The sequence below is a fragment of the Pipistrellus kuhlii genome, unplaced genomic scaffold, assembly GCF_014108245.1.
Source record: "Pipistrellus kuhlii isolate mPipKuh1 unplaced genomic scaffold, mPipKuh1.p scaffold_m20_p_10, whole genome shotgun sequence".
NCBI lineage: Eukaryota > Metazoa > Chordata > Mammalia > Chiroptera > Vespertilionidae > Pipistrellus > Pipistrellus kuhlii.
In genome coordinates, this window is record NW_023425405.1 from 7957903 (window position 1) to 7980653 (window position 22751).

A 22751-nucleotide genomic window follows, 5' to 3' on the forward strand; every position below is an offset into this window, starting at 1 on the left:
TTTATTGGGCACAGACAATAGGGTGGCAAAGGTCTGGGGCAGGGAGTGAGGGTAGGCTAAAGGGGGGGCAATGGAGGAAAAAGGGGGACATATATAATACTTCCAACAATAAGGATTAAAAAATAAAATATTAAAATTTGTGCAGACATAGACATAGTCTATAGAAATATTTATTTAGCTACTAGAGGCCCATGCACGGATTCGTGCACAGGTGGGGTCCCTCGGCCTGGCCTGCAGAAACTGGACCAAAACATCCCTCAAGGGCAGCTCTTAGTTGACACACCCTAGAACTGGGTTCCCTCCTCTCTGGTTCCTGGTGCGTCACCAGAGAACCACAGCTGCCAAGTCACCACAGCTTGGCAGCTCCTGTGTTGAGCATCTTCCCTGTGCTGGTCAGTGTGCGACATAGTCACCAGTGGTTTGGTTGACCGGTTGTAACTGTCACTTAGGCTTTTTATCCTATCAAATAAAAGAGTAATATGCAAATTAACCATCACTCTGCAACAAAATGGCGGCACCCATAGCTACAAGATGGCAGGGCCCAGTCCCTTAGCCCTGCTGAAGTCCCAAGTCTGCCCAGCAGTGGCAGTCCAGGTTGTCTAGCTGGGAGGCACCTGCCCCCACACAGCAATCCCTGTGCAGTGGCAGGAGCCCAAGGTATCTGGCTGGGAGGCGCCAGTGCCAGGTGCAATCCCGGCCAGCAGCCGCAGCATGGGCTGGGATCTCAGGCTGGCAGGGCCTAGCATCCAAGCTGCAGGATACCCTGGCCACAGTGACAGCCAGGGCTGAGGTCTCAGGCCAGCAGGGCCTCGCACCCAAGCTGCATGATCCCCTGGCCCTGGAGGCAGCCTGAGCTGGGTTCTCAGCCTGGCAGGGTGTGGTCCCCTTCCAGTGGTGGCAGCCTGGTGTCTCAACCATTGAGTCACACCAGCCAGGCAGATATGGAGGAATTTTAAATGTTTCTTTTTAAAAATATATATTTTATTGATTTTTTTTTTTTTTTTTTTTACAGAGAGGAAGGGAAAGGGATAGAGAGCTAGAAACATCTATGAGAGAGAAACATCAATCAGCTACCTCCTGCACACTCCCCACTGGATATGTGCTCCCAATCAAGGTATATGCCCTTGACAGGAATCGAACCTGGTACCCTTGAATTTTCAGGCCAATGCTCCATCCACTGAGTCAAACCAGTTAGGACTGTCCAATATGCTAAAGAAAAAACCCTATCTAATAAAGAGGGAATATGCAAGGGAGGGCATTTGGGGGTGACCGGGATTTCAGGGGAGGGCAGTTGGGGACAATTGGGCTGGCAGGGGAGCAGTTAGGCATTGATCAGGCTTGCAGGTTAGGGGATGATCAGGCTGGCAGGCAGAAGCAGTTAGGGACAATCAAGAAGGCAGGCAGGCAAGTAGTTGGGAGCCAGCAGCCCTAGATTGTGAAAGGGATGTCCCGATCCTGGGGATGGGGCCTAAACAGGCAGTCGGACATCCCCCAGGGGGTCCCAGATTGGAGAGGGTGCAGGTTAGGCTGAGGGACACCTATATAGATAGATAGATAGATAGATAGATAGATAGATAGATAGATAGATAGATAGATATAGATATAGATATAAAGATAGATAGATATAAAGATAGATAGATATAAAGATAGATAGATAGATATAAAGATAGATAGATAGATATATAAAGATAGATATAGATAAAGATAGATAGCTATAGATATAGATATAGATATAGATATAGATATAGATATAGATATAGATATAGATATAGATAGATAGATAGATAGATATAGATATTAGTCTGGTTAACTCCATCACAGCTACAAAGATTACTTCCTCTCATGACACAAAGCTACTATAAAGTGGGCTGCTCAACATTGCCCACAAAATATAAATAAACCTGCACATTGTGGGAATGTGAATTGACCTTAATGTATAGAAGGCTATCAGATAAATTATTTTTATCCCTCTTCTTACTCTATACATGCTCATTCATCCCCTATTTTTTTTTTTAACCTCATATCCTCCCACTCCCATATATAGTCTTCTTCCAGCCATACTTCCCAAAAGTCCCAATTTTCCGCACCTCTTTGGAATTTAGCACAAGTATTATAATTTTCATTAAAAAAAGCTTTTTAGAATCTTTCCTCCCTGTAGTCACAGCTTTTTGTGCATATACATTATGTGGGAGCTATTGTATGAATCTCCTTCCTTGCTAGTCCATAAACAACTTGAGAACTGGGATTTTGTTTCACGTTTCTTTACATCTTCAATTCTGAGCAAAGTATTAAGAACAAAATAAGTCCTCAATAAAAACATGTTGAATGACTGAATACATAACCACAACTTAAAATTCAATTAGTAAACATCAAAATACTTAGTTAACAAATCAAAGATCCTGATTATTTACATGTAAATAATGAAATCATTAACACTAAAGAAGTCTTGATATATTTTATTAGCTTCCAAGCTTACCTGCACACCTTAACTGCAGTACATCCGATGGCACATTCAATAAGTATGAAAAATGATCCTTGAGTTGTTTTAAAAAGTTTTCAATTTTAAAAGGAATTATAATTTCCTGGCTCACAGGAAGAAGTACAACTTTTACTGTAGATTATAAAAAAAAAAAAAAAGAAAGAAAGAATCCTGGTCAAAAGCAATGGTGAGCAAACTACAATCAATAAACAGATGAAAAATCATGGAACAATTTTTAATTATATAGAATGCAGGTGCTTCTGCCATATTCCCCCACCACCTGCACCTCCATAAGTTATTTTTCATTTTTTATGAGAAAGTGACAAACATCAGTAGAATCTAAAAATTAGCACTGATGATGAACACCTGCTCCCCAATGCCAAAGCTCAAACTTCAGATCTCTCTCCTCTTCCCTGGCATGAGGATTAGTGCATACTCACCTCCTGACTCAGAATAGTGGGAGAAATAAAAAATAAAACTAACTGCTTTGAAAAATTCCCACTATGTGCTAAATATTACTCAGATTTAGACATAAAAACCATCTCAGAAAATTAAGCATTTTTGTGTCGTACTGGAAAGGAACCCCGAGGCCTAGAGGGTGTCCCAATGATATCATACATCACTAAATCAGTGTGTTTTTATGAAATTAAGAAAAATAAGTTTTCAAAGAAATTTTTCTTTGACCCTACAAATACGAAAGATATCTCATACTAAATCCATTCTTCTTCTCATAATTTATGTCTATAGTTGCCAAAATGGAAAACACAGAATCAGTTTTAAATATCAGAAATACCCACACACAAAAAATCTGGAATAACTACACAAACCCACTTTTCACAAAAATGGACATTCTGTGGTTCACTCCCCACTTTATAAATAGGAAATCAAGACACATTGAAATTTTTAAAAAACTGTCATTATAAAATTATTATTTGTTCACAAATTATAGGAAGGAAATACAGTATTTAAAAACTATTATGGGTAAACCTTTTCTTTTCACCTATAGACTTTAACTTTTAATGAAGAAGATGGAAAAATTAAGAAGGAAAAGAGTGCACACTATAAGCCAAAAAATGTCTCATATATTTCTTATGCCTGATATGACAATTTTCATAGACTACATGAGACATCAGTAATCCCAAGATAAAATTCAGCTAGGCATTGCTGATGCCACGGGTCTTCAGACTTGCTAAAATTTGTTTTCACAGTTCTCTGTCAACAAAGAACACTTCCACGGATGTTAAATTCTCAGAAGGCTATTTTAATTGTTTTATGGATTCAAAATTTGATTGCGAATATATTTTACATTTGGGAAGGGAGGACTGTTGAAGAATCTGTCAGCCTCAGGACCAAGACAACTTTTAAAAAAATCACCGACATGTTTGTTATAAGCTACAATATCAGGGAATCACAGAAATATGAAGGAACAAATCCCAGTTTACACTGAATAATGAAATAAAAGAATAACACCTTCAGTTAGGTGTAAATGGGCTTGATTAATTTCTTCCTCTTCCTTTTCATTCTTAACTTATGTGGTCACACCTTACAAAATAAACTACTCCACTGAATTAAAAAGATACATTTTACCAGCCAAACTAAGCTGCCGCAATTGTTGAGTGATGGCTCAGGTTCTCACCCTATGGATGAAAACCCTCTCAGACTTATGGAGAAAGGGGAAAAGCGGTAGTCAGTTAACCAGACAAGTGGAAAGGCTCTCTGTGTAATCACTTTCTTCCCGCCCCCCTCTGCTTTGTTATCAACAATGTAGTAATAACTCCTTACCTGCCACCAACCTTGTATCTTTAAAATTAAACTGTAATGAAAGACAATGATTTTTCTGAAGTTAAAAATAAGGTTAACACTATGCAGACATTAGGACATCTGTAAAAGCAACATGATAGGTGAGCACTGGCTCTGAAACTGGGAAATCAGGAGTCAAGTTCCCATGGCACTGCTTGCTAGCTCTTTACAATTAATTCCAAATTGGCATGCCAAAAAAACCTTCATTTATACTCGAGAATTTATCTGCCACTTCCTAAGATCCCTACACATTTTTAAAAATACACTTTATAGGAAAAAAAAAAACACAGATAAATATCCATTTAAAATTAAAGATATTCATTTATTTAGGGAGAGTAGATACTGTAGATACTGCACACGTAATTAAGAGACACAAGTGGCATGGCTGGAGAGGTTTGGTGTATAGGAAAGGGGAAAGTGAAATCAAATATAAAACAAATCTTCAAGCAAAAACAAACAAGAACAAGCAAGCATTCTCCAAATGAGGATAAGAATTATCCTATCTTCCCTGGGTAATACCTGTTGCTGTAGAATCTATCACTGATGATCTCACAGATTCTCTGACAGACCTTATTTTCTCCATGAATGCCTGATAATAATCACTGGAATACTGTTTGGCTGGATCAAATCCAGCTAGGGTGGGATCTGAAAATTGTTCAGATGGTGTAACCTCTCCCAAGCCTACTTCTTCTTCGTCTGATGCCAGGCCTGAAGAGCCCTGGTCACTCTGCTCCTTAGCACGCGGTTCACGGCCATCACCAGGTAATTTTTGTTCAGAATCATTGTCTTCCGTTTGGTCTGACTCTGGAAGCTCTTCTGAGACACCTGGGATCTTGATAGTGTCATCAAGTTCTTCACCTTCTTCTGTTGCATCAGCAGCATCCAGAGCATTAATTTTTTCCTCCAGTTCAGACATTTTCCTGAATTGAGAAAATTAATACATTTACTATACATAGATACATATATACCAAATATCAAATTCATTGCTGGTATACAGTTATGTTCATAATATACTACAGTGGTGCTCATTACTTTTAAAATATAATGATTACCTTAGGAATGGCATAAGGTAAAACGCCAGTGGACTTTCAATAAAAACACTACAGAAAGTAAAAATGTATACCAAAAGGAGCCTCCAAGCATAATTAATTTAAACTAAATCTTCTTTAAAGAACATATTGAAAAATATTTTAAAATATATTGTCATCTTCCCCTACCTGGTTTAGCTCAGTGGATAGAGCATCAGCCTGTGGACTGAAGGGTCCCAGGTTCAATTCCAGCAAGGGCACATGCCTGGGTTGCAGGCTCAAACCCCAGTATGGGGAGTGAAGGGGGCAGCTGATCAATGATTCTCTCCCATCATTGATGTTTCTATCTCTCTCTCACTCTCCCTTCCTCTCTGAAATCAATAAAGAAATATATTTAAATACATATATTGTATATGTAAAAGCCTAATATGCAAATTGTCCCCACAGGAGTTTGACAGAGAGACCATTTGCTTGCTATGATATATTACGATATGTGCTGACCATCAGGGCATGGCATGAGATGAAGGAAGACCCTGGCCAGCAGCTGGCAGCTGGGGAAGGGAGGCCCCAGCCAGCAGCTGGAAGGCCCCGATCAGACCTGATCGCTAGACAGGCCTAGGGGCCCTACCCATGAACAACCAGTCGACCGGCCAGTAGTTATGACACGCACTGACCATCAGGGGGCAGATGCTCAACACAGAAGCTGCTGAGCTGCAGTCACTTGGCAGCTGTGGTTCTTGGGTGACACAACCTGAACTAGAGAGGAGGGAGCCTGATTCCAGGGTGTGTCACCCGAGAACTGCCCTCTTGCAATCTGGGACCCTTCAGAGGATATTAGAAAGCTTATTTTCGCCTTATCCCTGTAGGCTAGCCCGAGGGACCCCACCAATGCATGAATCTGTGCACTGGGCCTCTAGTATTTATTTAATACTAGAGGCCCAGTGCACGAAATTCATGGAGGTTGGGGGGGAAGGAGGGGTGGTGGTGTCCCTCAGCCCAGCCTGCACCGTCTCCAATCTGGGACCCCTCGAGGGATGTTCGACTGCCCATTCATAATTGTACATTGGAATCAGGCCTAAACGTGCAGTTGGACATCCCTCTCACAATACAGGACTGCTGGCTTCCAACTGCTCACCTGCCTGCCATCCTGATCACTCCCTAACCACTCCCATGCCAGCCTGCTTAATGTCTAACTGCTCCTCTGCCAGCCTGTTTGCCCCCAACTTCCCTCCTCTGCTGGCCTGGTCACCCCTAACTGCTCTCCCCTGCAGGGTTGATCATCCCCAACTGCCCTCCCTTGCAGGCCTGGTTCCTCCCAACTGCCCTCCCCTGCTGGCCATCTTGTATCCACATGGGGGCAGGATCTTTGACCACAGGGGGTCAGCTATCTTGATCTTGTGTGTTGGAGTGATGCATATTACTCTTTTATTAGATAGGATAGAGGCCTGGTGCATGGGTGGGGGCCAGCTGGTTTGCCCTGAAGGGTGTCCCAGATCAGGGTGGGGGTTCCCTTGGGGTGTGGGGTAGCCTGGGTAAGTAGCCTGTGGTGGTTTGCAGGCCAGCCATGCCCCCTGGCAACCCAAGTGAAGGCCCTGGTATCTAAAATTTATTTACCTTTTATAATTGAAACTTTGTAGCCTGGAGCAGAGCCAAGCCTTCTGCTGGCTCTGTGGCTCCCACCATTTCTGTTTGGATTTGTTTACCTTCTATAATTGAAACTTTGTAGCCTTGAGTGGAGGCTTAGGCTAGCAAGGGCAGGCAGTAAACTTGGCTTCCTCTATTGCTTGGGAAACCCAACCCTCCTTCCTGTTCTCTGTGGCTGCAGCCATCTTGGTTGGAGTTAATTTGCATACTTGCTCTGCTTGGCTGGTGGGTGTGGCTGATGGGTGTAGTGGAGGTATGGTCAATTTGCATACTACTCTTTTATTAGATAAGATATGTATTAGAGGCCTGGTGCATGAAAATTCATGCACTGGAGGGGGGTCCCTCAGCCCAGCCTGCCCCCTCTTACAGTCTGGGAGCCCTCAAGGGCAGGAGGTGACCCAGCAATCAGGGAAAGGAGATGCCCAGGAACTGAACCTGGGCCACGGCGATGAGAGCGCCGAATCCTAACCACTAGACCACTAGGGAACCATTTTTATGTTATAGAATTTACCAGGCAACCGAAAAATATGCAAGGGTACTGGAGGCACAGGAAAAAAAACATTTATTTTCAGATATTTTACATGTCAGTACAGGGCTCATCGGAGACTGTTTCTCTCCAAATCCTGAGCAAGCCAATATGGAGGAAGCTTTCCCTTTATTACCCTTAGGTTTCTTTGTCCCTCAAATATGGGATGGGATTTCTGGACCTTTTATGGGCTTTGCAGAAAGCCCCATGTGTTGGGGTGGAGGCCGTGAGACCACATCTAAAGGCCTGGCTTGGCGCCAGTGCTGACAATTCTGTCTGGGGGTTGTGTATGTTCATGGTTTACAGCCTCTCTAAAATGAAAGTAGTACTTAGGTAAACAGGTCTTTCAGGACCATATAATTAAAGAAGGGGCAGTGACTAGATTATAGGCAAAAAAGAAAGAGCACTAGGTTATTGGCACAGATTCAAATTGCTAGCCCCTCCAAAATGTCTCATTTTCCCCACCAGTATATTTTTCTGCTAAGCATATATTTTGTTGTGAGCTAAGAATAGAATTGTATTTCTGAAATAAAAAAAAAATTTAAAAAAAATTTTTTTTTAAATATACAGAAACTGCATGTGGCTTGTGAAGCTCTTTTCAGAAAGTTTGCCAGGCCGTCTTCTAGCATATTTCAAACTGGAGTTCCAGAAGAAAACAAAAAGATGAGAAAAAGGAAATATCTTTAAAAATAATGGCTGAGAATTTTTCAAAACTGATGAAATATATAGATCCACAGATCCAAAAAGCATAACATATATCTAATTCATAACCATATACATTGTAGTTAAATTACATAATAACAAATAGCAGGTCTGGAAAGCAAACAGTGAAAAGGACATATCATCTACTGTTTTGAATCATATTCACTTTCTGACATTAATAGAAAAAGAAAGAAAATCACTGTAGATTGCTCATTAGAAAAAATATAAGCCAAGGCAACAATCTACTAATAAAATAGGATAGCTATCAACCTAGAATTGTGCACCGAGCAAAATAATCTTTCAAAAAAGAAAATAGATACATTTATAAATAAATTACCTTCAAGATATCTGCTCTAAAGGAACTTCTAAAGGATATACTTGGAGAAGGATGAAATGAGTCCAATGAAAGTCTGAAGTTCAAGAAGAAAAAATGAGCAAATAAACATATATTGTCAACACAAAATAACAGTACAAAATTGAAATATTATATAATAAAACTAGAGACCCGGTGCACGAAATTCGTGCATGTGGGCAGGGGAGTACCTCAGCCCAGCCTGCACCTTCTCCAATCCAGGACCCCTCATGACTGCTAGCTTCTAACCATTCACCTGCCTGCTGGCCTGATCCCCCTAACTGCTCTCCCCTGCCAACCTGATCCTCCTAACTGCTCTCCCCTGCTGGCCTAATCCCCCTAACTGCTCTCCCCTGCCTACCTAATCCTCTTAATGCTCTCCCCTGCCTGCCTGATTGCCTCTAATCACCTCTGCCTCAGCCCCACCACCATGGCTTGGTCCAGAAGGACGTCCGGAAGGTCGTCTGAAAGATGTTCAGTCTAATTAGCATATTACCCTTTTATTAGTATAGATGCCACCTCGTTTTAAAAATGAAGGTTGTGAGCAGGTTTTCCTATCATGGAAGGGGAGCCCACGGTAGCATCCTTGGTTATGAGCAGGGCTTATTAACTCGTGCTATAACTCAGCAGATGTGATTCTTAGAAGACTCTTGGATGTTCCTTGAACATTTCTATCAATTTTTCCAAATCATCCTCCAAAAATATTGAACTACTTTAAACTCCCACCAGCAACCATGCATGTGCCCTCTGTCCTACTTTGATGCCAATATCATTGATTTCCCCCTAGAAGCTTCCCTCCCTTCAGCCTGGACTGCTTGATACTTGAGTCAACCTCACTGTTCAGCCCGGGATTTGATTTCCTGAGAGAATTATGGAGGAGGAAAAATAGTTTTCCTCTACTTTTCAGAGTTCTTAGCCGAGACTCTTGTAACAAAAGACAGATTACCAAGAGAAAAACAAAAGTTCATTAACATGTATACCTTGTGTATATGTGGGAGAACTCAGGAAAAAATGAATAACTCCCCAAGGTGGCTTAGAATCCAGATCTAAATACCTTCTTCCTAGGGAAAGGGGATGGGAGATGTAGGCCTCTTAGAGGAGAGTAAACGATTTTTAGAAAAAAATGAATGGGGGTGGGGGGAAATAGTTTGTAACAAAGTTTGGGTATGATGTCAACTTCTAGTTTCCTGTCCTGTGACAGGAGTCAGTCTTCGCTGGCTGATGACACTTTTCCCATCCAGGAGACCTATGACATTTAAGCTCCTTTTGGGGGTCCAATTTTAGGCAGATCAGGAGTCTTCAGTGAAATCCTCTGCATGCATTTGCTGTTTTTCATGCATCTGCAGCTGAAGATCATCAATATAACAGCACGGCATATGTTGGGGTGGCATGTTGTCTGACCTCAGAATAAACCCAACAAAAGCTTGTTTCCTCTCTGAGATGATTTGCCATAGTAGCATTATTCCCTGGAGATGGTATTCTGACCAGACCTTCCTGAGAGTGGTCATAACATACCCTGTGCTTGTAGAAAGGTGTGAGCCATATCCCTAAAAATCAGTTTTTTCATCTTGTGGAAAAGGAGATAAAGTTAAGATAGTTCATCTCCCTTCCACAGGTTTCCTGCAGGTTTGTGTCTCCGCTGCAGCCCAGCAGCACCAGCGCTGCCACAGCCATAGTGCTTGGGCTTCTGGGTGCCAGACCCCCCTGCAGGCTTGTGTCTCTGCTCCTCTGGCCCCAGCAGACCATCACCAGCCTCTACCCAACCCCCACTCCCTCAGGAGCCTGCAGGCGTGGCCTGTGTATGCAAATTAACCCACTATATTTATTGGGTTAATTTGCATACTCACTCCTGATTGGCTGGTGGGTGTCACGGAGGTATGGTCAATTTATATCTTTCTCTTTTATTAGTGTAGATATGTAATTGGAAAGGTGAAAATAAACTGTTTTGAATCTTTGTACTGTTTAAAAATACAGTACAAAATTTCAAGCACAACAAATAAAATAACTAAAGTTTTAAAATTCTAAAACAAATGACAGGGGAGCCAAGACCGGTTTGGCTCAATGGATAGAGCGTCGGCTTGGGGACTGAGGAACCCGGGTTCGATTCCGGTCAAGGGCATGTACCTTGGCTGCGGGCATATCCCCAGTGGGGGGTGTGCAGGAGGCGGCTGATCGATGACTCTCTCTCATTGATGTTTCTAGCTCTCTCTCTCCCTTCCTCTCTGTACAAAATCAATAAAATATATTAAAAAAAAAAAAATGACAGGGGAAAAGTGAAATGAGATAAAACTGAACAAAACCTCGATTTTTTAAAAAAAAATTCAAGAAACTTCTTTAGGCTCTCACCCACTAAAACAAAACTTCCTTTGGGTTATTTTCTACCATAACAGAGCTCAGTGGCCTGATTAGAAGGAGAGTATCTAAACAAACCCTAACTCTGCAACATACTCATCTGCCCTTTTTGGAGAGTCTGGGGTAAAGCTCTTGTTTCTATCTGGAGGGTCATTCTCCCCCTGAAATGGCCAAGCTGGCTCTTCTAAATCAGCAACAGCAACAAAATCAGGAACTTCTGCTCTTCAAAAAACACAACTAAAAAAATAAAAGAACAAACCACAGACTGGGAGGTAATTTTTTTTTTAAACTCACACCTGATAAAGAGCTTGTATCCAAAACAGTCAGAGAATTCTCAAAATGCAATTTAAAAATCAACAGGAAAAAAAAAAAAGTGTAAAAAATTCAATAGACACATCAACAAAGAATATATACAGAAGGAAAATCAGCAAGGCCTGGGACTGGTCTGAGCAAGTGTGGTGCCTGCACTGCTGGACACTTGCACCTGAGCCTGAGAATAAAGGCCTCCTAAAGTTCTGGACCCGGTCGCCTCAGTTACCTCATTCTAGTTCTGGTCCTGAGAACAAGCACATGGAAAGATGCTCAGTGTCATTAGTCACCGGAGAAATGCAACTTCACATCGCAATGAGAATCCACCACACACTGTTACAATAGTTAATGTATGTTGCAGGATTTTTTTAGCTTAACAATTATCAAGGGATAGTGAGTATGAAGACATCGAGGCTTTTATACCTCGATGGTGAAAATGAACACTGGTGCAGCATTGGGGTAATTCTGTTCATTTTCTTATAAAACTAAGTACATACTTATTATCTGACCCAGCATTCTGTGTCCTTTACTCAAGTGGAATGTAAAGCTACATTCACACAAAACCTGAGCACAAAGGTTTAGAAGGCCTTACTTACTCTTAGTCACCAAAGGCTGGGTGGAAACAATACAAATGTTCCTTAGCTGATGAAAGGATTCATATACTGTGATACATTCATAAATGGAATATTACTCATCAATAAAAAGGAGTAAACTACTGATACACACAACATGGAAGATCCTCGAATTATGCTAAACAAGAAGCCAATTAGAGCAGCTGCATACTGCCTGATTCAATGAAGTGATAAAGCAAAGCTATTGGTTCACAAACTCAAGAGCTTCCCAGGTAAAATGCAAAACTGCAACAGAGCAGTTTGTTTTGTTTTGTTTGAGAGACAGAGAGAGAGAGAGAGAGAGAGAGAGAAAGAGAAGAGAAAAACATTGATCTGTTGTTTCATTTATTTATGCAAATTATTGTTGTAGTGTACCCTGAATCTCACAAAGGATGCCTCAAAAAGTCGAATTATGGCCGAAACCGGTTTGGCTCAGTGGTAGAGCGTGGGCCTGCAGACCAAAAGGTCCCAGATTCGATTCCGGTCAAGGGCATGTACATTGGTTGCAGGCACTTCCCCGGAGGGGGGTGTGCAGGAGGCAGCTGGTCGATGATTCTCTCTCATCGATGTTTCTAGCTCTCTATCTCTCTCCCTTCCTCTCTGTGAAAAAATCAATAAAATATATTTTTGAAAAAAAGTCGAATTATGGAGTCATTTATTCAAAGGCCGGTTGCTACGAGGGGTAACATTGCTCTAAATCTCGCAGCCCCAAAATGCTCGCCACATCTGGCTTATATAAGCAGAATATCACAAAGGTATCCATTTCATCTTTGGGTTTGGAATGAGGAACCTGGTTTGCACAAAGCAGTTACAGAAGCGAAATTGAGCAAGTTAGTTATCTCTAAAGATTAAGAATTGTTTTGGGTCTATGGATCACTGAATCCACAGAAGCACATTATCTGGAGCCACTGAGACAATTTAGGGTAATTGTGCTGTCCTGGTTCCCAGGTACAGAGGAATGTGCTTCGATAACCAGTAATATCACAATCAATGGGGTATTCAAACCACCATCCATGGAGTATTCAATCAATTGGGGTAGCAATACATAAGTTCAGAAAATCAAAATAACGTTTCTATTGTTTTAGCGAGCAAATAAGTACAGAACCCAAAACAGCAGGGTTAAAGTTAAAGTTAAAACTGCAGTTTCTACCTGAGATGATTGCTGCCATACTTCAGTATGTGCCCTGACTGGGGATCAAACCCACAACCTTGGTGTATCTGCATAATGTCAGCTACCCGGCCAGAGCGATAAGTGGCAATTTTAGTAAGTAAAGGGAACTTACATAAGGAGGCTTGTCTTGGGCAGCTGCAAAGAGTAGATCTCTGCAATCACCTACCAGAATTTATGATTTCATATAGATACAGACCTTAATCCTGCCGGGTCACGTATACAGACCAGATGGTCTCAACAACACATTACTCCCTAAAAGATTCCTCCTTGAAGTAGCTCCTCCTAGTACAGGAAGGGGCCAGTGGGCAGACTCCCCAAGGACAGTGGAGGGGTGAGAAACCTCCCATTTCTCTGTCTAGTTCAAGGGTCTACCCACAGTCAGGTCCTCTTGATGACCTTCAACTGAAGCCCAGACCAGCCTGTGCATTTTCATATTTGTATATGGAGAGCACCTCTAGAAGGTGAACTGGAGGACACGAATGGGTGGAAGGCATATATTCTGTTCGTTATTTTTACTATTTTAATGTTTCATCATGCATTTCTATTACCTAGTCAAAGTAAATGTTTTAATCTTGAAATTTGTTTTAAAAGAAAATTGTTATAAAATAAAAACAGTCTCCATTATGCTTACATACAAAAAAAAAAAAAAAAAAAAAAAAAACCACCTGCAAGGCATGATAGATCTAGAATGTTAAGTGTAAGCAGTAAGGCAGGGGTCCAGTTTTGCTTTCTACCAAACAGACTTGAGTTTTAAAAAAATTTTTGAAGGCACAGTAACACCCTGGGAGGAAGGGAGGAGTGACTGTGCCAGTGAGGAAAGTCAGGACGCCCTCTATTGACTAAAGACTGAAAATGGACCATGGCGTTTCGCCGGGTGACACACACATCCTGCTCCTATGCTGTCACCGTGAAAGGCACTGGGGGTGGGAGGGGAGGCACGGCTCCTAGCTAGACGCTGCTCCTTCCGAATCCCAAACCAGGGAGGCGGAGCCAGAAAAGGAGCCGAGAAGGAAAGGATGCTACCCACGGTTTTTTAAGCCAAAACGGGGCACATTCCCGCCTGGCCAGCCAGTCCCCAGAGCCCAGGCGGCAGAGACCTCGGAGCTCTGCGCGGGGAGGTCCCTGAGGCAAGGCCGGTCCAGGGGCTGGGTCAGGAGCCAGCAGCCAGAACCTGTCCTCCTACCCGACCGGGAACTCGGCCACTCGGTCCCGGTGGTTTCTCCGCCTCCAAAAGGTCCGCACCGGCCGGAGTCTCTGTTACCGGCGGTATCCTAGCAACGTGGCTCCCGAGAAGAGAGGGTTCTCGCGCGGGAAAAGACGGCAGCGGAGGGGCGGGGCGGAGGCCGGGGCGGGGCGGGACGAGGTGGAGTCGGGGGCGGGGCGGAGTCAGGGGATGTGGAGGGGCGAGTAGGGATTGGGGAGTGGAGAGGGGAGGGGAAGAGAATTGGAGAGAGGAGGAGGGGCGGGGCGAGTGGGGATTGGAGAATGAGGGGAGGAGGGGCAGGGGCGTTGTCGGGGGGCGGGGCTGGATGAGGCTGAGTCGGGGCGGAGCGAGTGGGGATTGGAGAATGAGGGGAGGGGGGGCGGGACGAGCTGAGGGCGCTGGGCGGGGCTAGGGGCGAGGACCCCTGTCACCTGTGGGTGAGATTTGAGAGGGAAAGGGACTGGGACCACGCTCCCAGCTCCCCTGTACACTAGCGAAAGAGCACAGCTCTCCGAGCCAAACACTGAAAGCAATTTACATGTAACGTATAAGAAATCGGGATCATAGAAAACTTAAATATGAAATGAGAATGAAGATCTTGACAAAGGAGAACTCAGATGTACAACAGTAGGTGCCTGCTTGCTTTTGTTAAATGTAGAACTTGGCTCTTGGCTTCCTGGCAACCAAAAAGAAAAGGGAGTCAGGAGCTATTAAAATAATTCCCCCTTTTAACTCAGGAGAAGCAACGGTTTGTATAAAGGGTTGGTTTTGTGTGTTTTTTTTTTCTATCATCATATGTTCTTTAAATTGAGGTTTATAAAGAATTGGGGGAAAGGATCATTTATGTAATGTAATAACAGACTTAATGTGGCTGCCTTAAAGTAACAGCTAACACTTATTAAGTATTTCTTACTAAGCACTTTATATATTTTAATATATATTTTTAATTAATCTAGTCACTCATATGTGGAATCTAATGAACAAAATAAACCGATAAGTAAAATAGGTCCAGAGATATGGAAGCATGCAACAGACTGAGGAGCCTCAGAGGGAAGGGGAGGGAGGGAAGAGATCAACCAGTGAACTTATATACGTACTATGTGCATAGCACATGAACACAGACAAAAGTGGGGTGCAGGCTTGGGGAGGGGAGGGCAGTGTGGAGGGGAGGAAGGGATATATTTCTAATTTAATTCTTACAATGATTTTATTAAGGAAGAACTGTGATTAGTTAGTCCCATTTTACTAATGAGGAAACTAAAGGTAGAGGTTTAGTGAGAAAACCAGATTAAACCCAGTAGTATGACTCCAGAGCCTCTAGTTTAAACTACTAATCTATGCTATCATGTTTGACTTAACACCCTTTATTATTTAAAAGATGAGATTAAGTAATAAAATTAAATTTTTTATATATAGTACAGGTTCATTCCTCCTTCATAATGTTCAATGTTTTCATTCCCTTATGTCATTCTGCTAAAATTATATTCTGATCTACCAATAACTTCTTACTACTCAGTGTCATTTTTCAGTCTTCACCCTATTTAAAATATATATTTATTACTACTACAATATAAAATATGTGTTAAATTGTCAGATAAAACTGGCTTTAATAATGGATTTATATGAAAGCAAATTCATTTAAACCACTGCATAAGTCCACATATTCATGAATAGCAGAGAAAAGGGGGAAGAACATTCAGATGACCATCTTTTATGGGTAAACCAGGTGTGATTGGTAAACCACTCCCATCTCCAAAATCATAGTATATCTTCACCTTTCTAGATCTCCTCTTTCAAATTTGTCATCCACTGTCCTCCATGTATGAAAAAACTAGGGTTAGGCATAAAGGTGGGGAAGGGGGGTGGGGGGAGAAAACCTGGTGGCAGAGAGTGTCAAGCAAGTACTTCACAGGGTGAAATGTGGCCGGATACCCACTACATGTTCACATTTTATTTACAGTTTACTGTGGAGATGATCTTATACAATTGCTAATTTGCCTAATTTAATTGCTAGGCTTCCAGGCACTCCATTCTATGCCGATGGGAAAGGTTATTAGCACATCAGATTTACACACACACACACACACACACATTTGGTTGTATAAAATAAATGTAAAAGCAAGATGAAAACAACCAATGGGAAAGATTCCATTCTAAAAGTGGAAAAGTAATTTTATATCATTGTACATTTACTGTTCACAATAAACCTGTATATTTTCTTGGGTTTTATTGCCCAAAATTACTTATCTTTGTTTCTCAGGCAACACCCGCCTTTGTTTATCTCAGCATTTATTATACAATAAATGCTTTACTCTTTGGCTTTTATTTATTATTTCATTTTGTTGATAGTATGGCAGATGTTCCCAAATTTTCTCCCCGTTTAACTACCTCCTCTCAGCCCCAGTATTTTATTCTTACAAAGATGTCACCTAGGGACTTTATTAAATCAAACATTTCAAAAGATTTCACACTTTTACTTCAGGCTAACATGTGTTTTTTATATAAATGAATGAATTAAAAAACACATTAGGAAAATTTAGAAAACCAAGGACCTAAAGTTATGCTTTGGGAATCTCTATCTGGATTACATCTGTGAGCTAGTGAAGAGACTAGAAATACAGGTAGTAATTCCGTAGTCCCTTTTCCGTACCCATGAGGAACAGATGTGCGTGAAATTCAGGGCTTTCCCCATTTTTGAAAGCTAATATGGGAATTTACTGTGACACGTTCAGTGGGCCTGGAGAAATAGAATCACAGAAGCAGAATCAAATACATGGATACTTCTGTGGCAAGATACATTCATATTCACATTAAAGTGGGGTCAAGACTACAATACTAGTAGCCTATGTCAACTCGTCAGATTCTGCTTCCAGTGAGTTGTGAAAAAGTTTTCCAACGTTTTTGGAGTTTAGCCTTCTGGAATATCACTGTGGCTGTCAGAAGGAACTAGAACTAGTCCGCAGAGAGGCCTGTTTGAAAAGCCTGCTGAACATCAGGGGAAAAGACAACTTTTTTTTGGTGGGGGGTGGGGGTGAGGAGTGGACATTGGTTAATAAAATTATTTAGGTTTCAGGTGTACAGTTATATAATACATCATCTGTATATTGTTTTTTTGTGTTCACCATCCAAAGTCAAGTCCCTTTCCATCACCATTTATCCCCGTTTTACTTACTAGCTGTCCCCACCATGCTCTCCCTCTGGTATGCACCATACTATTGCTTAAGAGGTGTTTTGTTTAATCCCCTCAACTTCTTTGCATAACTCCACAGCTGCTAGTCTTTGACAGCTGTTAGTCTGTTTTCTGTATGTGTTTCTATTTTATTTTGTTCATTAGATTCTGCATATCAGTGAAATCCTAAAGGCAATACAGCAAGTCTTCCCATTGTAATAAGTCCCAATGTCAGCTACTTAAGAATCTTGATTTCCATTTGACAGACTGCTTTGTTTCATTTTAATCTAGTATTTTAACCCTCATTGTTATCCATGCAAATAAACCTGCTTTGCATTATAACAACAAAAACTCAGCTTCACCTCTCTAACTACATTTTAGGTCAGTGTGGCTCAGTGGTTGAACGACCCATGAACCAAGAGCCCATGTCCAGGTTGTGGGATCGATATACAGTAACAGAGTGCAAGAAGCAGCTGATGAGTCTCTCATCAATGTTTCTATCTCTCCATTCCTCTCTCTCTAAAAATCAATTAAAAATGTAACTAAAAAAAAAAAAAAAAAGGAAATATTACAATCAAAATAAACTCCTTCCATTTCCAAAGTGGAAAGAAAGGTAGGAGAGGAGGAGAATAATGAAGAGTGAAGCCTGGTGGCATATGATGGCTGCCATTAATGGCATAATTTTTCTATTCAGATGACAAACTACACCAACTTCTCATGGTATAGATGGCGACCCTGAGTTGATTCTTACTCCAAGTGGATGCCACATATCCTGTTTGCCCAGGGCAGTCATGACTTATACCTATTATCCTTATAAAACTAACAACTTCTTTCACTCTCAAAATCATTACAGATTCAATGAAAAATCATACGGTTATACAGATTAAGCCATTTTCACCCCAAAGTGAAGCATGCCCATAAATTTGGATATTCAGCATTCTATCCACAGAAAGAGGGTATTGATTTTGCTGCTGTTTTCTTGTTTACAAAGCTCAAGTTGATTAGCTTCTCTCTTTTGGATTGCCTGGATTATGGTAATTGAATAAAACATGAGGAACTTAATGGAAAATTGAAATGGGCCATTCTGAAAATTACAATAATCTAGATGACACTAAGCAACATTGAATATCTTTAAATATAACACATATTCCAAATTGGTCAGGAAAGCTTAATCTGGAAGTTTATAGGAAGTAACTGAAAACATGTGAAAGACTAAAAGCGATGCAGTATAAGGCTGTATGGGCAGTTGGGATGGCAATTAAGAAATGTGAGAGAATGCTGGACCACACACAATGCCTTTTAGATACCTGCCAATTATCAGCCTGGGATCCAAGCGCAGGTTTTGGCACTAAGTAAAATCCACTTTACTACTTGGTTCGTATTTATTCTTTAAATGTACTTGGAGAGAAAAAGTGAAGAGAGCAGGATCTAGGTTCTTTTGACACAGCCCATCTAGCACAGGCAGGGTGACGTCTCAAGCATTCATAAGGAGTAACACAATGCTTAGGGGCATGAGTCCTGGAGCAAGACTGTCTTGAGTTCAAAATGTAGCTCCATATGTTACTGGCTATGCAACCCTGGGTATGTTACTACACCATCTCTCTGTCTCAATTTCTCAGGATCCCCATGTTGCACAATTGCAGGGGAGCACTATTCACCTTGGATTCTGGTTTCCTTATCTGGAAAATGGAGATAATTTTCAGGGTCTCACTCTTAGTTGTCACATAGATTTAATAAGTGAAATCAGTCAAGTACTTTTAGTGCCTGGCAAACACTAACAAACATTAGCTGTTAACTATATACTAGAGGCCGGTGCACAAAATTCGTCATGGATAGGGTCCCTAGGCCTGGCTGATGATCAGGGCCGATCTGTGGAGTAACCGTTGGGGTGATTGGAAGGCCCTTCTGGCATCCACTTTTCTGGCCTAGGACCTGAGAGCTGGGGGCAGCTCCTGCGTTGAGCATCTGCCCCCTGGTCGTTAGTGTGTGTCATAGTGACCAGTCATTCTGCTATTTGGTCAATTTGCGTATTAGGCTTTTATTATACAAGATATAAAAGCCTAAGCGACCAAATGACCAGAACGACCAGTCGCTATGATGCACACTGACCACCAGGGGGGCAGACTCTCTATGCAGGAGCTGCCCCCTGGTGGTCAGTGCACTCCCACAGTAGGAGCACCACTCAGCTCACCAACAGGTGCCAGATGCTGGGCTTATGGCTGGCGAGCTCAGCTGCAGCAGCGTTACCAAGTGGCAGCAGTGGCAGACACGGAGGGGCCAGGATGAGAGGGAGCAGCCCAGTGCTGGCTTGGGCTTGGGTCTCTTCACACACTACTACATCCCTCCAGGGATGTTGGACTGCAAGAGGGTGCAGGCCAGGCTGAGGAACCCCACTGGTGCATGAATCTGTGCACCGGGCCTCTAATTCTAATAATAATTACTACAACTACTACTATACTACAACGAACATTTCAAACATCAATAGGCCCCCTTTTACCAATAGCTACTGGAGCTTTGTTGGTGAAATATATAAGATACCCAAGAATCACGGGAGAACTGGGTCTGAAAATATGACAAAGGCACATCAGGACACCTTTTTATGGTTGGTTAAAAATTATCCTGAAAGCATCTATGCAAACATGCCTTAGGATCAATCACATATTTTGATATCAATAAATACAATGTATTACATATTAAAGCAAATGTTCAGAATTGAAAAGGAAATTATAAATCACAAATTCTACTTCTTTTACAGAGAAGGAAATAGGACATTCTGAGAGGTTGACAAGTTGCCTCCTTTTAGAGTTCACAATGGCACTAGAATCATAGGAATGAGAAGCCCTGGACTTCACCCTCTTCCTAATGCTTTTCCCCACTTCCTCCACAGAAGCTTTCCCTTTAGTCTGGCTGCTGAAAAGTAGCTCAAACCACTTCACTTAATCTTTATTAAGCATTCAGTATACAGCTCTATAAGGGAATATAACGGGGAAAATAAAAATATAATTTTTTTTCTCATTCTGAAATATTCTGCTTTGCCAGAGAGATAGCAAAACGCACATATACATACACACAGACACCCAAAGTACTACCTTTGAAGGCAAGAAATACCAAATTTAACTAAATTTTTAGAAATGATATAGGGCTAAAAAGGGGAGGATAACTGTAAATAATTTTATTGTTTACCCTTAAACATACCAATCACTTCTTTCCTTGAACAACTTTATCTTCTGTTAGACAACCAACTATACTCATATTGGAAACTTAGTAAAAACTCTTTAGTGATTTCATTTGGAAACTATAACCATACAACTAAGATGTTTTTAAAATAAGCCTATCCATATGCCAGATAAAGTTCAGAAACTTTTCATTTATTTATTTGTTTGTTTAAGGCAGTGTTTCCCAAACTTTTGACATATGTGTACCACCCTTTCTATAACTTTTCGTAACGCTGAGTACCCCTCGTACTCATGAGAACGTAGAATTAGGTGCAGCTAAGCACAGTGCATATTCCCACCAAACTCCGGTGCAACGCGTACCCCAACCAAACTCTTCCCATACCCCTGGGGATACGCAAACCACACTTTGAGAAATACTGGTTTAAGGTATTACAAATAGTAGTACATATGTCTCTCTCTCTCTTTTTTTTTTTCTTCCCACTGACCTCTCTTAATATCTCTTCTTTTACAGAAATTCTTTCTATTCTGATGCACTTTGGTTAAGGACCAGAAACCTAACTCCCTTAAATGAGACCCCAAAAAAAGTTTTCCAATTACCATTGTATCGGGTCTAGTAATAATTAATGTCGTTTTTTAACATTCGTTTAAAATCTTGCTTGGCGTTGACTTGTATTGACATAACCTTCAAAACACGTGGTATCTACAGAACGTGTGAAGTGCAATTAACAAGTTTTGCTTGAAAAAGTTTGTGTTTGGTTTGGTTTTTGTTGCAAAACTAGGGCTAAGAAGATGGCGGATGAAGAGCATATTCGGCACTGCATGCTTTACGAGTTCCAATTAGGAAGAAAAGCAAGTGAGGCTGCAAAAAACATCTGTAGTGCTCTTGGTCAAGATGCAGTTAGCGCCAGAAAATGCCAGCGTTGGTTTGAGAAATTTCGCGAGGGAAATTTTTCGTTAGATGACAAGAGTGGTCGAGGCCATGTGTCCAATTTTGATCAAGAAGCTCTTCAAGCTCTTTTGGTGCAAAATCCTCAAATTACCCAAGAGCTTGTGACAACTTTAAATTGTTCACAAAAAACAATTTCCAATCAATTGCGTGCACTTGGCAAAGTCCAAAAGTTTGGAAAATGGGTTCCTCATGAGTTGACCGACAACAACCGTAATCAAAGAGTCACAATTTGCAGTTCCCTCCTCTCTCGTCAAAACCGTTTGCCGTTTTTAGAGCAAATTGTTACCGGAGATGAAAAATGGGTGCTGTATGTTAATTTGAAAAGGCGGCCTCAATGGTTGGACAAAAATGAGGCTCCGCAGCCCACGCCAAAACCTGACTTGCATGCGAAAAAAGTGATGTTGTGTGTTTGGTGGAATTTTAAAGGAATTCTTCATTATGAACTTTCACCATCTAACCAAACCATTACAAGTGCAGTGTATAGTGCCCAATTGGAAAGGTTAGCCCAAGCTTTAAGAGAAAAAGAACCCGCGCTGATTAATCGGAAGGGCGTAATTCTTCACCACGATAACGCACGACTGCATACTGCAAGAATCACTGCTGAAAAACTGCGCCAGTTGGAATGGGAAGTTCTCCCTCAACCTGCATATTCTCCTGATATTGCCCCTTCCGATTACCATTTGTTTCGTTCTTTGCAAAACTTTCTTCTTGGAAAAAAATTTAATAATGAAGAATGCCTCAAAAATGCATTGACCGAATTTTTTGCATCAAAATCACAAGAATTTTACAACAGAGGGATTACAATGCTTCCTGAGCATTGGGCACAAGTAGTAGAAAACAACGGCAACTATATTGTTGATTAAATTTTCTTGTATTGTTTAAATAAATTCAATTTTTAAAAGTATTAGAAAACAACATTATTACTAGACCTAATAAATAAATCTTTCAAATACAAATTAATTTCCTCCACTGTACAATGAATTCTAACTTAATGGATTTACTTTTCTTGCTACTTCACTTCATTGACCTACACATTTGTTTAAGCAATAACTTCCTTTCTGGTTTCAAAAATAAAAGAATTTTTCCAATTAACTTTCAATTCTTCCTAGAACCTCTATTTAAAAATATATTATCTTTCAAACTAAAGGCCCGGTGCCCGAAATTTCATGCACAGGGGGCGAGGAGGTGGTTTCTTCAGCCTGGCCTGCACCCTCTCACAGACCAGGACCCCTCAAGGGATATCTGCCAGCTTAGGCCTGCTCCCTGGGGAATTGGCCCT

General features: G+C 41.4%; 1 protein-coding gene across 1 annotated transcript in view; it reads right to left on the reverse strand.

Moving 5' to 3' along the window:
- The window catches only part of IQUB (IQ motif and ubiquitin domain containing), a 53947-nt gene extending 39664 nt beyond the window's left edge, over window positions 1–14283 (reverse strand). The window contains exons 1-3 of the mRNA XM_045576449.1: window positions 14072–14283; window positions 4799–5199; window positions 2477–2611 (exon numbers count right to left, since the gene is read on the reverse strand). Of these exons, the coding sequence (XP_045432405.1) occupies window positions 2477–2611; window positions 4799–5195 (532 nt within the window). The 5' untranslated portion in view covers window positions 5196–5199; window positions 14072–14283. The remainder of the gene's footprint in view (window positions 1–2476; window positions 2612–4798; window positions 5200–14071) is intronic.
- Window positions 14284–22751: the final 8468 nt, after the last annotated feature.